Raw genomic sequence first — 13,779 nt, forward strand, 5'->3', positions numbered from 1 at the left:
GATACACTTTTCCTCTTGAACTTTCAAAGAGAATGATAGACTATCCTTTGTTTTCCTTAGAAAAATGTAACTTTTCAGCAGTGAACATGACAAGGACATTAATTTAGCTATGATGTTTTGATGTTATTTGTCAGTAAACTAGGGATTCAGTTTTGTTATCCGCAGCTCAAAGTTGAGCTTGCTCAAAGTTAAGAAAGAATGCACGAGTAAACAACTAAAAACATATGATTTCACATAAGCTTTATTTTAAAAATATATCTCCACTTGAATTAATTTTAAAAGATAATTTTAAGACCAGAGTTCTTTTCAAATGCAAAAATGGATTTTAATCAGAAAGAAGTTTGAAATGTTACATCCTGAAAACAAATCCTGAGATGTCTAATTACAGTTCTTTATTTACTCATAGATAAATGTGGCTTCTTGTGATGGAAAATGCCCGTCTGCAACAATTTTCAATATCAATATTGATAGCCATTTAAGATTCTGTAAATGTTGTCGTGAAAATGGAACACGCAATCTGACTGTGCCACTACATTGCTCAGGAAACGGCACTGAAATTATGTATGTCATTCAAGAGCCTGTAGACTGCTCATGCCAATGGAACTGAACCTTACCATGAACATGATTTTGTCTGAAGAACTGAAATGAGTTTCCTTTCACCAGAGTGTATTTTCTGACCTTGGATGGATGTAGTACTCTGCAGAAAAAAATACAATATCAATGATGCTTTATAATGTAACTTTTCTGAAAATAAGTAGAGATTATGTTGTTTTTCAAATTTCATTTTTAAATATCAGCATCTATAAAAATAAACATATAAAACCTTTTTTACAAGGTGTAATTTAGCTGTCATTTACTATTCAGCGGCTTTCTGAGGAGCTCTTGATGCCTTTGTTTCCTGTTTTAAATTTGTACTTATCTGTTAAATTTCAGAATTTATAAGTGGTTCTTTCACTTTCAGTGGTTGGATTTTCTGTTGAGGACCATGATTGGAACGAATGTTTGAAAACAGATGATGCATATAGTAATTTAGACAATGTCTGAATTAATTTATTAAAAAATATGAAAAAACATTCAACTCAAACATTTTTTATCATGCTGAAAGGTCTGTTGTCTCTTAAGCTGTTGACAATGACTGGACTCTGTTTAAACTAGAAGTCAGTGAGAAACCTGATGACTATGGCCTGTAAGTACTTTTATTTCTAGAGTAATAGTGTCTTTAAATCATTAATTTTGGTAAATATTATAAATATTAAGCATGACTAGGCAAAGGCTGAAGAGTTCAAATACTTGTGCCTTTGTTACAAACAGAGCTGTTTCTGATATGAAGAAATTTATTTTTTATCAATTTTTCAGCTTTCACAAATAAGATATTGGCTGTCTGCTTGCTAGATGTAGAATAAAATTCTATGTATATAAATATTTATTAAAAAAAGGGAGACTGCACATTTTAATTTTTCATAATGTGTTTCCTCTGTTTGACAGTTTGAAATGTTGTGTCCAATAAAAATCACTTCTTTTTAAGTATAGAGACTTGGACTATTGACTGAATCTAGGATTTATAATTCTTGTATACAGGAAAAAAACCCTCCATGTAAAATATGTTTTTAAGAGCCTAGGTAAGCTATTAGTGTTTGTTCAGGTTGTGAATCTCCATGATTCAGCACCTTAAGCTGAATATGCTCTCAATTTTAGTAAAAGTACCTTGTCACCTTATCGTAAAAACTAAGAATGCAATGATAGGCTTGTTTTTGGAAGACTACTTTGCTTCATAAAGTCAATAAATGAATCATGGCTTAAATGATGACAGAAGGAGTTTGGCCATTGACTGCACTGGGGTCAGTATGGTCCTTAATATTTAAATTATTTCAGAATTAAATTTCTTGACTAAAACTTTGAGAACTTTTTGGTAAACCGTTTTTATTTCAGGCTGTCATCATCTAATTACAATAAGGTTAGACTGTTAGATTGTTTTATACAATGAAAAATAAGTAATATAAAAAAAGAAAAAAATATTTTGCGATTTTGTGTGAAGCATCTTCAAACTTTTGCTGTTTACAGTTTGATTGCTCATAAAGAAAAAGAGTATATGTATTGAAATCTGTCTTTACTAACAAGACTCATCTACTCATCCATCTCATTAAAAATAGTGATCTGGTTTAAAAATGAAAGAATAATCCATTGCATTATCAGTAAAATGTTTAACAATTACAAAGATATAGTGATCAACTAGTGATTAAGTACTTTTTTTGAGAAAGTATATGCTTCATTTGCACTTTTTATGACTTGATGGCAGATATGTCAAGACATTGTGTACTAGGGCCTGGAACCAAAACCTTTTTTGACATTTCAGAAGGAATTTGTGTACAGAAAGTTTTCATAGAGGCCAGAAACGAAAAATAAATCATTTTCATAACTATTAAGTTTGTATACTCATACAACAAATTTAAAGGACAGCTATTCAAAGAAAAATAAATCCCTGGGACCTCTTGATTTATTAACATGGAGATAGGAATCCCCTGTTTACTTCAAGAAAGCCTGGCCCAAAACTTCTTAATGAATTTAGCATTTGAAAATAGAATGAAGAAAGCTCCTACAAGATAGCACTTTTTGACATAATGACCAAACACTTGCAGTAGTTTGATTAAACACTCTGCTTTTTATAAACAATGTGCTTTTGTAAGATTTAGAATCATAATTAAAGAGAAATTAATAAACATGAGTTGATGTGTTTCATTTACCTGTATCACCACGGATGAACACTAGTGCAGAATTTTAAATTAACCTGGAATTAAAAACAGGTAAACTTAAAATTAACTCCATGATGTCATGTAATAGGAAAAATGGTACTGAAAGATTTTTCCCACTTAGCCATTTTATTTTTTATAAGATCAACAATCAGTAGCAGTTGGGTCAGGATCCTCCCTGAAGCATACAGCAAAACCTTTATGTCTTTGGTGGAGCTGAATAGAGTCTAACAGACATCAGGTCGGAATGTGCCTCTCAGTCTGTAACTTAAGTATAAATGTAGACACAACTACATGGTTAAGTCAAAGTTTCTTTATCTCCAACTCTGCATTCCTACCTCAATCTCCCACACAGAAATTACGCACAGCTTGCTTTGTGCAGGCATCCTGTGAACTGTTTTTGACAGCTGATACAACTCAAACCAAATCTAGTTAAATACCACAATTAATTAGATTGTTTATTATTGACTAAAAGAGCTTTAATATCCACAAGTTTCCTCCCTTCTACCCCTTCTTAAACTAAGACTTGGATAATTTCTACTCCCCTAAAAGACTGGGATTGCATGCCTTTCTCTGACTCCCACACTTCCACGAGAAGATGCAAAGAATTGGAGAGCAGTGTATGCATGACCTACTGCAAGCCTTACTCTGCAGTCCCGGTGTGCCATGTCATTTCAACCCTTCATAACTGCTTGAAACCTTCCTTCATTCAGATTTTGCAGTTCTGTTCTACTTGAGCTTGTGAATATAATTCCAGTGGTTAAAGGCTTGCCCACAAAACTATGACTTTTTTAGGGATTTGTGATTTAAGTAAATACACTTCTACTAAATAGTTAGGCTTTGGCCACATTGTTTGTAAAGGCTGGACTTTGCAATTCCACTCTCTTATTACCAGCTCATTCATTAAGACCAATTTATGCCCACCTCCATGATTAGAATTCTAAGCATAGCTTCTAATATGTGGTTTAAACCACTTATTTTGTGTTTTCATTATTAAAATCCCAGACTTATCACTATCTGTGTACTAAAAATGGAATGTAAAAGTTAAGGCATTTGCATGATTTGTTACTTTTCTATATGGCAGTCAGACATCTCTACAAATACATACACATGTTTAAGAGTGATGAAAAAGCTGTTTGCAGTGAGGTCTTTGTAGCTAGCTTCTTCTGAGGGCAGGATCATGGAGGCATTTACAGGAAAATACTCCAGAATAAACAATGGTCACTGTGCTATTCACAGTGCTTAAGTAGTCACAAAATGCTGCTCCAGATGTGGGTCTTTACTTTCTGTAAAGCTGGATATTTTTTTTATTGTGCATTGATTCTGTGTAGCTCTCTCTCTCTCTTTTTTTTTTCCCAACTCCCTTTTATTTCCAAATCTAAATGCTAGTCTTTGTGTAAAAAACATACTTTGTATGTACCAACCGGGAACACTGTGGCAGTGGGAAATGCTGACTTGAACTGAATTGTTCAAGTTCTGTCCCATCAAATCCTTTTCCAGAAATTAGCTTGAGGTTATACTGCTGTAATCATGTGTGGGTGTATGTCCTTTGGGAAAGTCTCACAGATGTATGTAGTGCAAAACATAATGAATTGCAGTGTGTAACCATGCGAGTTCAAAAGTAGCTTTTGTATGAAAAATGAGAGTTGTGTAAAAAGCATCTGTGATGATGTTGCATTCTGAGGAAAACCAATAATGATAAAACTTAATTACTAGAAGTACTGAATGAAAGGAAAATAGTTGCGTTTCATAGAGTGTTCTTTTCATAAAGGTGGAATGTGGCACACAATACTTGTGTCTGAAAATCAGTCTGTCAGTACAGCCTCTTTTTATGCTTGGTGATTACAAGAGTGCTATGGAAAATAGCTCAGCATATCTGCTTTGTAAAACAGCTGAGAGTGTAGCAGCTTACTTGTACTCCCAGCTGAAGCAGAGTTCAGGCGTTACACCTATGTGTGTTTTGTGTATGTATGTCTCAGATAGACTCAGTGTTTTGAGACAAGGGATTTCCTAAGAGCAACTTTCATTTACTCTGTCCATCTTTGAACCTGTGAAACACAAAAGCTCATAAACAGTATTTATTTTCTGGTGAGGCTCCGCCTGTGTCTTTACTAGTTCTAAATAAAGTTCTAAATAAAGTTCCAATCAAAAAAATGTATTCCTTTTTTCACAGTTCAAATTTCAGTTGCACACAGGTTTAAGGAAAAGTGAGGAGCAGCCCACTGAAGAATAAGATCCTATCTCAAGACAAAGAAGGTATTATGTCATGATACCATCTAAAAATATTCAGTAAATAATAGGATGAATATTGCTAATTTTTATGCTATATGCACACAATTTTTAATGTGTTCTATGACTATTTTGTTTGGAAATAATGCATAAATGATATTTATCAGCATGTTATATTGATTTAATTTCAAAGGGCACAGTAGATAGCTAGTTTTCTTTTAAAAATATTAATTTTGGAATGATCGGGTCACTGAGAGAAGTTTACCTCCAGATTCATTACTTTAAATTTGGTCAAAGGCTTTTGTCTGAGCTTTTATCTGTTCTTGCTGAGCAGATTTTGGGAAATAAATAATGCCTATTTCTCTTCTGGGGCCGACTTCTGTGTTTCACAGTCAGGATGATGTAGGAAGCTACTGTTGCACTGAGCAGAAATACATGGGTTCTGAGAGCAACTTTATTCCTAAGTGATCCTATTACATCCCTTTTCATGCAGTCTAGAAGTTATAATTTTCTGTTAGTCTAGCCAGTTGAAAAGATTAAATGCATTAATTGATCTTAGTTGCTTTGATTGTATTCATTACTAATACTTTCCACAGACATACTCTGTAATGCTTCATTGGGAAGTATTTTCTCCAAACAAACTACAGCCAGAACCCTGGGAGCAAGAATTGCACCTTGCACATATTTATTTATGAAGCCTCAAACACAGTGCTGCAGCATGGAGGGAGAGCTGAGGAACACCTGCTGGCAATGTGTGATATTCTTCCAGTATTGAGAAACCCCTTAGCATTCACACAATCCCAACTTTTGGCAAGTTCCTTGTGGTGCTGGGCTTTCCACGCTGCCGAGGTGTGGCCTTGCCCGGATCAGCAGGATGGGCACCATTGTTTCTCCTCAGGCAGGAGGGATCTGGGCAGCGGAGCCGCGTGCTGGGGGCGGGAAACAAGTGGCCACCGTCAGGTGTGAGCCCCTGCAACGCCTCAGCTGGGTGTGAGGGGTCCTGAAGGGATCTAGAGGCTGGTGTTTTGTTGTTTTGCCACTAATGCTCAGGATTTTGTGGCATTTCAGAGTTAGCTCTCAGGCGCATGTTACAATTACTGACTGCATGTTGAAGAATTCCTCCAGCAAACAGGTTGGGTGCGTGTGAGGGAGATCTGGTTTGAAAAGTAGGATTTTACATCTTCCATATGCAGTTCCACAACAGCTTATGTGGTTCCCTGTGAAATATTAGCATGTACTTGGCTTTTGATGAGCAAGTTTAACAGAAATTGTCACAAATTCGTAATGTTTATATTAGTTCCACTAGGATACACTAGAAGCGTGCTGACAGAAGGTTCTGCAAGGCTGCCTGGCACATTTTTGAAAACAGTTTTAAGGCTTACAGCCTTATTTTGAGCACTGACCAAGGCACAGCTTGCTTGAAATATGTACTATGGAAAGTAGTTTAAGAAAACGTTAAGGGCTTCTGTGGGTTTAGATGGATTTTAATCTTTGAATCAGTAGCAAAAAAATTAAAAGAACAACCTAACATTTTTGCCTCTGAGGGTTTTTTTACTGGCTAATGAATAACAGCCATCTCCAGCTTTCACTGAAACAGGAAAGAGCAATACCCCTTTGTGGACGCCGAAACCTCTGTGTTAGGCGGGGGAAGGGGCAGGGCCGCAGAGCAAAGCCAAGCCGAAGGCATGCCATTGGCTGCAGCTGCACCCATGTCAGGCATGAGTGGGTGTTAGTTTTCTCTTAGTTTTAAGTGTTTGAACACAAGTTTGTTCAAAGCTGTTGTAATTTGAACACAGGCACTGGGACTATAGCATTTCTTTCTCTATGGGTCAGGCAATTCTTCTCCTACTTTTATTAAAATACTTATTTCAGGTAAGAGAAATATTCTGTTTTTGGCAGGTGGATAGCTAACTAATTGAATGTTGCAAATTCATGGTTTGTGATCTGGACTGCTTTCTTGTTGCTCTGACAGTTGTGGGGAGCTCTTGTTTATCGCTGCTGAACATTCCCAGCCTTCTCTCTTCTCTCTAAACTGTTCGAGTTCTCGAGAGCATTCATCTGCTCTGTTGCCTGCTGCTTCTGATTAGTGCTGCTCCCCTGAAGAAGGAACAGCTCCCAGTATCTTTAACTCCTTAATTAGCTCCTATTGCTTGGTAACCCTTTGTGTCTGTGGAGGAATGCACTGTGATCATTCTGGTACCCAGGTTTGCTCAGCATACTGCTTTAGGAAGTGTTAATGCAAGAACTACATATATAAGAACCACATTGCTCTCTTACGTCTTAATTTTCTAGTACACTTTGAAGTAATTTGGTCCATATTTATCTGTATTTTGATATTGCATATGCAGTTCTGAATTTTCTTTTAGCTTTCTGTGTTTTGTGACAAGAGTGATGCCAACATCCTGTCAGTTCCTTGTACAAATACTTTTCCGCTCCTGCAGAGAAGAGAACTGTGTGTTTGGGGTGGTGAGCAGCCTCCGGGTGCATTCCTTTAGCACACACAGGTGGTGTCCAGTTGTGCTGGCCAGGTTTGAGCTCAACAAGAGGTGGTTTTGGGGACTGTCTGAAGTTGCAGTCAGTGATATGCAGCAAGTGGAGATATGTACTGCAGGGCAGCTGAGAGTACCATCAAAACTTCAGCTAGTTCAGTACCAAACCTGCAGCAGTGATGGAAAGCAGATCCTAGGGGATGACTGTAAGAGCAGCATAGAACATGAGAACTGTCAAAAGGAAGTTAGTTTCCCACCATTTGCAGCTTAAGGGCTTCTTGAGATGGATGTAGTTTGAGTGCATTTGGTGAGCTTTAGTCTAACTCTCTTCCATCAGCTAGTCCAGCCTCCTCTGAAGCTTTCAATACCTGTTGTAAACTTTGGCAAGGAGTCCTGCACATCAGTCATCCTGTGCATTGCCTCTTGCTCAGTTGAACCTGAGCCCTACCAGCTGTGTTTTTTCCATCACAGTACTGGTGCTGAGAGAGACAAGGAAAGAGCAATGTTTGCTCACTTATGGCAACTTAAGATTTTATAGACTTCTGGTTTTTTTTCCCCTTTTCACTCTTTTTCAGATTTAAAAGCTTACGTTTGTCATTTCTAAAGAAGTAGTCTACAGAAGTCAATAAATACATGCTTAGAAAGGCACCTTTTTAGTTAGCATGCTGCTAGCCTAAACATACATTTCAACCTTAGCTCTTTGTGGCCCATTTAAATGCTTTTTAACAATTTCTTTGGATAGGATCTTAAAATGTACTGGCAAGGTGTAGTAAAAAAAAAAGGGGGACATTCTTAAGCTGCCTCATCAAATTCATGGTAACATTAAATACACTTGCAATTTCTTTTATTAGTTACAGGTCCAGCAGTATGTATGTATAGTAAAAATAACATACAGTATTTCTGAGAGTGGAAAACTATTAAAAGAGCTAAGTCACTTACTGGCAATTATATGTTGGTTTTATATCTTTAAAAGAAAAATTTCCTACCCTTCAGACTGCATTGACTTGTATTTTAGTGGTATATTGGTTCAATTCATGTTTTTTTTTTTTTTTTTTTTTTGCATGAGAGGAGGGGGAAGGGAAGAGTGTATGTTGGGTTTTTTGCTAAATTATGGCATTTATTTGTCATCTTAATTCATAAAGAAAATGAAAATGGAACTTAAAACACAGAAAGAACTGTGATGTTTAAATAATTATGTGATAGGGATCGACATCACATGCCCAAATTTCCTTAATTTTAGAAATTCGGTTCAGAAGTTTGTAGTGCTGTGTCTAAATTGGTTAGGTAGGGAGGTATAAAATGAATGACTTCTCTATCCCCTTAATGTTGCTTTTGCTTATTCTGTGATATACAGCAGTTGTGAGTGGGGTATCACTAAACTAAGTTCTTGACCGTGGACTGCAGGAGCAGGCAGAGCAGAGGCCTCCCACTCCTGAATGACTGTTGACTGTGACTGCAGCTTGCACATTGAAAGTGAGCTCTCCTTGTTCCTGAAGTGATGGTGTAATGGCAGCTCTGAGAGTAATGCCTCCTATTTGATTATGTTGGCCCGTGACATCAGAGGCGGATGTTGGTGGTATGGCAGTAGAAGTCAAACCTTCCCGTCAGTATTCAATTGTATTTTGTTGCCATGTGAGAGATGGCAGCAAAGGGGCAGTCTGACAGAATGGTGTCTGACATGGAAGTGTTTATGAAGCAAAGGTGTGTCGCTGAATTCCTCCATGCAGAAAAAATTACATCCATTGACATTCATCAACACTTGCTAAACATTTATGGAGACCAAGAAGTGAATGTGACCACAGTGAAGCAGTGGGTGGTGCCTTTCAGCAGTGACGCTTGAGACAGTGGGTCACCTCCACTGGTGGGGATTTTTATGAGTGGAGCATGCAGGCTCTTGTTCATTGCTGACAAAAATGTATAGCTAGTAGGGGTGACTGTGTTGAAAAAGAATCTTTTGTAGCTGAGAATTTGCCCTATCAAATAGTGTTGTTGTGCTCTTTGTAGCTGTTGTACTTTCCATGGAAATAAATAGGAGGCACTACTTTCAGACCAGCCTATGAAGATCTTTCTTTCTAGTAGGGCATGCTTGATTCTCAGCTGACATGGTTTGGCCACCTCTGAAGGGAGAAAAAAAAAAATAGCACCTGTACCTGCCAAACTTGTAAAAATTATGAAGACTCTGTGTGTTGAACAGTAGGGCTGATAATATTGCTCCATATAAAAACTAATAGTAGCTGACAAGTTTACCTAAAAGTAGTTAATACAGAGATTTTAATTAAGTAACTGAACATACCTTTTCTGCATGTTCTTTTAAGTTGCATTAATGTCTGTTTCTGTTACAGGGCTCAGTGTGCCTAGACTGTGACCGAGTGAGAAAGCCTTCTAGAGCAGTTTTGTTGGAGTGGACTGAATTTCCCAAAGGAGAACATGCAGAATATTATATTGTAACCTACCAGCTCACAGATGCTTTCAGTCAAAAAGTAAATTTCATCTAAGCAGGAGGCAGTTGCAAGTATATTTAAGCTGTACTGCATTTTTTTTTAAACCAATTAACTGCATTTTTTTTTAAGATTAATGTAAAAAAACAAATAAAGAGAAACTTTGCAGAAATTATACTGAATTCTGGAATTCATGCCTCACAGAGTCCATTTGAAACCAGTAGTACTGAATAAGAACAGATAGACGTATGTTCAAAGTTAGAATATGTTAGTTCTTCAGTGTTCTGTGGTTGGAAGGAGGAGTCCAGCTTCTCCAGGAGAGGCGTAAACACTGCCTCCAGATCTTTGCTGCAGGCCATTGTTCTTTTTTTGAGCACAGGATGTCCTGGAACTTAAAAAAGATATGGGGATTTTAATATCAAGGTGGTAATAGCTGGAATGATCAAAACAGATTTTGCTATACATGCATTGAGTATTTTGCAGTTAACTGGCCTTAAGTTGCACATACTGCAATGTTTGATGAAAATTTAGACATTATAGACGATTTATTAATTGTATTTTTCTTACTTTCACTGTATTTCAACATTCTTTTAAATTGCAGAATATAAGAAACGTTTCTGAAGTTGAGCAAAAACCTATCAGTACTACAGTTCTGCTGGAGGAAAATAAGAATTACGACATTACAATAGAATCCCTAAAAAATGGACAAATTCTAAGTGTAAAGTCATTTAAGACACGTAAGTAGTGTAGCACTAAATATTTTTTGTATTATTATAGTAAGACTATTTTAGAAGAAGATTAGAGGAAAACAAATTGAAATCCTGAGAGTATTTAAGTATTTAGAAAATTTGCATCAAGGTATGTTTTCAAATAAGAAGAGTAGAAGAAATAATTTTATTATAACTTGTTTGGTTAGTGTAACAGTTCTGTAATAGGGGACTAATGTAAACGTTTGGGAGATTTCTAGATGTTACAGGCATTGTTACACTGCAGTAATTCTGGGAGAAATGTATAAAAGACAGCCATCAGGGAGGTTACTAACAGCCTGGGAATTTCATGCCTGCTCAAGCTTTTGATTGCTTGTCTTACTTATAAATTTAAATATGTTAATTCAATATTTAATATTTTTGTTTCTGTTTTCCTTCTTTAAAAAGTGTTACCAAGTAGCTTGAAGCTTGCTATAGTGACTGACTGGGGCAAACGTTTAGTATAAGAATTTGTGTGTCTAGCTACTGTACTTAAACACATCATTTATATCTGTAGATCTGTTTATGATCACAGGTCTTGATGATAACTAGAATTGAAAGGGCTTTCTGATCTTAATGTTATCAATTGCTGTAAAATAATAGGATTATGCTAGTACACATTAGAGATTTGTATTAGCTCGTGTTCAGAAAATTGGGAAAAAATTGTTATAAGTTGAGAACTCTGCAGCACCCACAGACTATGCTGACATCCAGCAGTCTAGAGGAAACTGTTTGTGCTGCTGTTCTTGATCAACGTCTATTAATAAATATTCTAGTTAAAGTGTGTACTTTTGTACTTAAACGCACCTTAATCTGTGCACTTTTATTTATGATTGCTTAAGACATATTACACAGACATGATAGTGATGCAGTAAAGATTTGAGTCTATTATTCTGCTGTGGTAAAGTCCTTTTCTTTTTTTTTTGGACTGCTAGGTGGAATTTCAGAAAATGACATCAAAATACTTGCGACAGCCACTACTGTGTCTTTTAATTTGAGTGCAGTGACCAAAGAATTTTCAGTTTCAGTTTCACTAAATGATACTTCTCAGATTATACAAAAGAACGGTGGATCCTTTGTCTGGAACGATTTGACACCTGGCACCTTATATACATTTGAGTTTATATTTAACCAATTACATCTTGAATTTATAAATGTGTCTCAGTCACTGGAAGTTCAAGCTGAAACAGGTATTTATTACTTTGCTGTAGTTACAGTGAATGCAAGGAAGTGTTGCCTGCTTTTTAGAATAATTAAGAGTAAATTGCAAAGAGTCTGTATAGCATTATGGAATTTTTTATTAGTTGTATATTGTTTCGTTTCTAGAAAGAAAGAAATTGAATGTTAATATCACAAATGGTCCTTTTTTTTTCAGGAGCAAGAATTTGAATTTGTGCAAATATTTCAAGCTAATTATATGTTTTGTAGTTTAAAATAGACTCAAGTGGATTTTTGTCCAAGAGGATAAGAGGGAGTGGCCTCAAGTTGCACCAGGGGAAGTTCAGATTGGCTATTAGGAAGACTTTTCTCTCAGAAAAAAATGATTAGACATAGGAACAGGCTGCTCAGGGAGGGGGTGGAGTCACTGTCCTTGGAGGTGTTTAAGGAAAGGGCAGAGATTCTACTTAGGGACGTGGTTTAGTGGGCAACATTGGTGGTAGGTGGATGGTTGGACTAGATGATCTTAGAGGTCTTTTCCAACTTTGGTGGTTCTATGATTCTGGATTAGATGAAATTGCACTTTAAACACAAAAAGTTTGAGATTGTAATTTTTTGAGGATATGGATTGAGTGTTATATAGTTTCAATGAAAAGCAGGGAAAAGTCTGAATTTTGTAAGGGTTTGGAACACTTTGAAAAGAAGTGTTTTGGAGACAGCAATCATTTTGCACCGTTGAGTGGCAAACTTAGCTGTGCTATTTTGTAAGAAATGCTTTGAATGAGTAACATTTCTGAGGATACTTGACTGTGTAATTTCACTGCTTTCAAAGCAATAATGCTTTGATAATGCTACTTTAAAATATTTCATATTAGGAACACAAAAGAAAGGATGATATAATTTCAAATTCAGGGAAATAATCATTTACCTAAACTCTGGAATTTTATAAATGATTCGTTAACTACAAATTTTAAAAGAGTTTGGAGACATTTGAATGTCTCCAAGGACGGGGCATCTACCACCTCTCTCTGGGCAACCTGTTCCTGTGCCTCACTACCCTTATTTTAAAAAGCTTCTTCCTTATATCCAGCCCAAATCTGCCCTCTTTTAGTTTGAAACCATTTCCCCTTGTCCTGTCACAACAGACCCTGCTAAAGGGTCTGTCCCCTTCTCTCTTACAGCCTCCCCTTTAGATACTGAAAGGCCACTGTCCGGTCTCCCCAGAGCCTTCTCTTCTCCAGGCTGAACAGCTCCAGCTCTCTCAGACTGTCATCATAGGGGAGGTGTTCCATCCCTTGGATCATTTTTGTGACCCTGCTCTGAACATGAGTAGTATAAAAAATGTTTTTCTTGTTGCTTTAGTGGATTGTAGCTGATATTCTTTTAATTTAATCAGTCAGAATTCTTAAGACACTCAACATTTTGAGTGAGGGATGTCTCATTATTAAAGATTTTTTTTCTGGTTTGCAATCATGATTTAATCAAATTCTGTCATCTTCTGACTGTATGTAGATTTTTATAAAATCTGAAACTGTAATGCTACCATAAATGATACAGAATGTGTTTAAAATACTGTCCTTGTTCACCTGCAGGCACCTGTTCCAAAGGGTGGCTGGCATTCCAAAGCAGCTGCTATAGAATAAGTAAGGAGAGCAAGCCATGGAAGATGGCGCAACAAATATGTGAAAAGTCTTCACAAGAGGCTCATCTTCTTGACATAGGAAGTGAAGAAGAACGTGGTTTTATTTTATCTTATCTCCAGACAGTTAGTCACATAGTCATGCTATGGACAGGTCTTAATGACTTGAAGGTCAGTTTTTTTTATCTTTTTTGTTATTACATGTATGGAAAAAGGAGATTTGTAATGTGTTGAACCCAATTCATTAAAATAAAAAATACTGTGCTCTAAACTGATTGTTTGAATAGTTGTCATAGAAGTAGTATTAGTATTGGTATTAGTATATTGGCAGTT

General features: G+C 36.4%; 2 protein-coding genes across 14 annotated transcripts in view; both read left to right on the plus strand.

Annotated features, from left to right (window-relative positions):
- OTOGL (otogelin like) overlaps positions 1–2,717 on the plus strand; it is a 96,503-nt gene extending 93,786 nt beyond the window's left edge. For 2 of the 5 annotated variants that reach the window (XR_002434669.1, XR_002434670.1), the window contains exon 60: positions 407–464. Coding sequence is in view for 2 of the 5 variants with exons in the window: in XM_021385251.1 (XP_021240926.1) it covers positions 407–607 (201 nt within the window). In the remaining 3 variants the exon portion in view is untranslated. Of the gene's footprint in view, positions 1–406 lie in introns of all 5 variants that reach the window. The other 3 variants (XM_021385251.1, XM_021385252.1, XM_021385253.1) reach the window with 2 other exon arrangements.
- The window catches only part of PTPRQ (protein tyrosine phosphatase, receptor type Q), a 123,553-nt gene continuing 116,502 nt past the window's right edge, over positions 6,729–13,779 (plus strand). For 8 of the 9 annotated variants that reach the window (XR_002434671.1, XM_021385259.1, XM_021385258.1 and 5 more), the window contains exons 1-5: positions 6,729–6,848; positions 9,808–9,945; positions 10,505–10,640; positions 11,585–11,839; positions 13,400–13,617. Coding sequence is in view for 8 of the 9 variants with exons in the window: in XM_021385259.1 (XP_021240934.1) it covers positions 6,801–6,848; positions 9,808–9,945; positions 10,505–10,640; positions 11,585–11,839; positions 13,400–13,617 (795 nt within the window). In the remaining variant the exon portion in view is untranslated. Of the gene's footprint in view, positions 6,849–9,807; positions 9,978–10,504; positions 10,641–11,584; positions 11,840–13,399; positions 13,618–13,779 lie in introns of those variants that run through there. The other variant, XM_021385260.1, reaches the window with a different exon arrangement.

This window comes from Numida meleagris, chromosome 1 (assembly GCF_002078875.1).
Source record: "Numida meleagris isolate 19003 breed g44 Domestic line chromosome 1, NumMel1.0, whole genome shotgun sequence".
NCBI lineage: Eukaryota > Metazoa > Chordata > Aves > Galliformes > Numididae > Numida > Numida meleagris.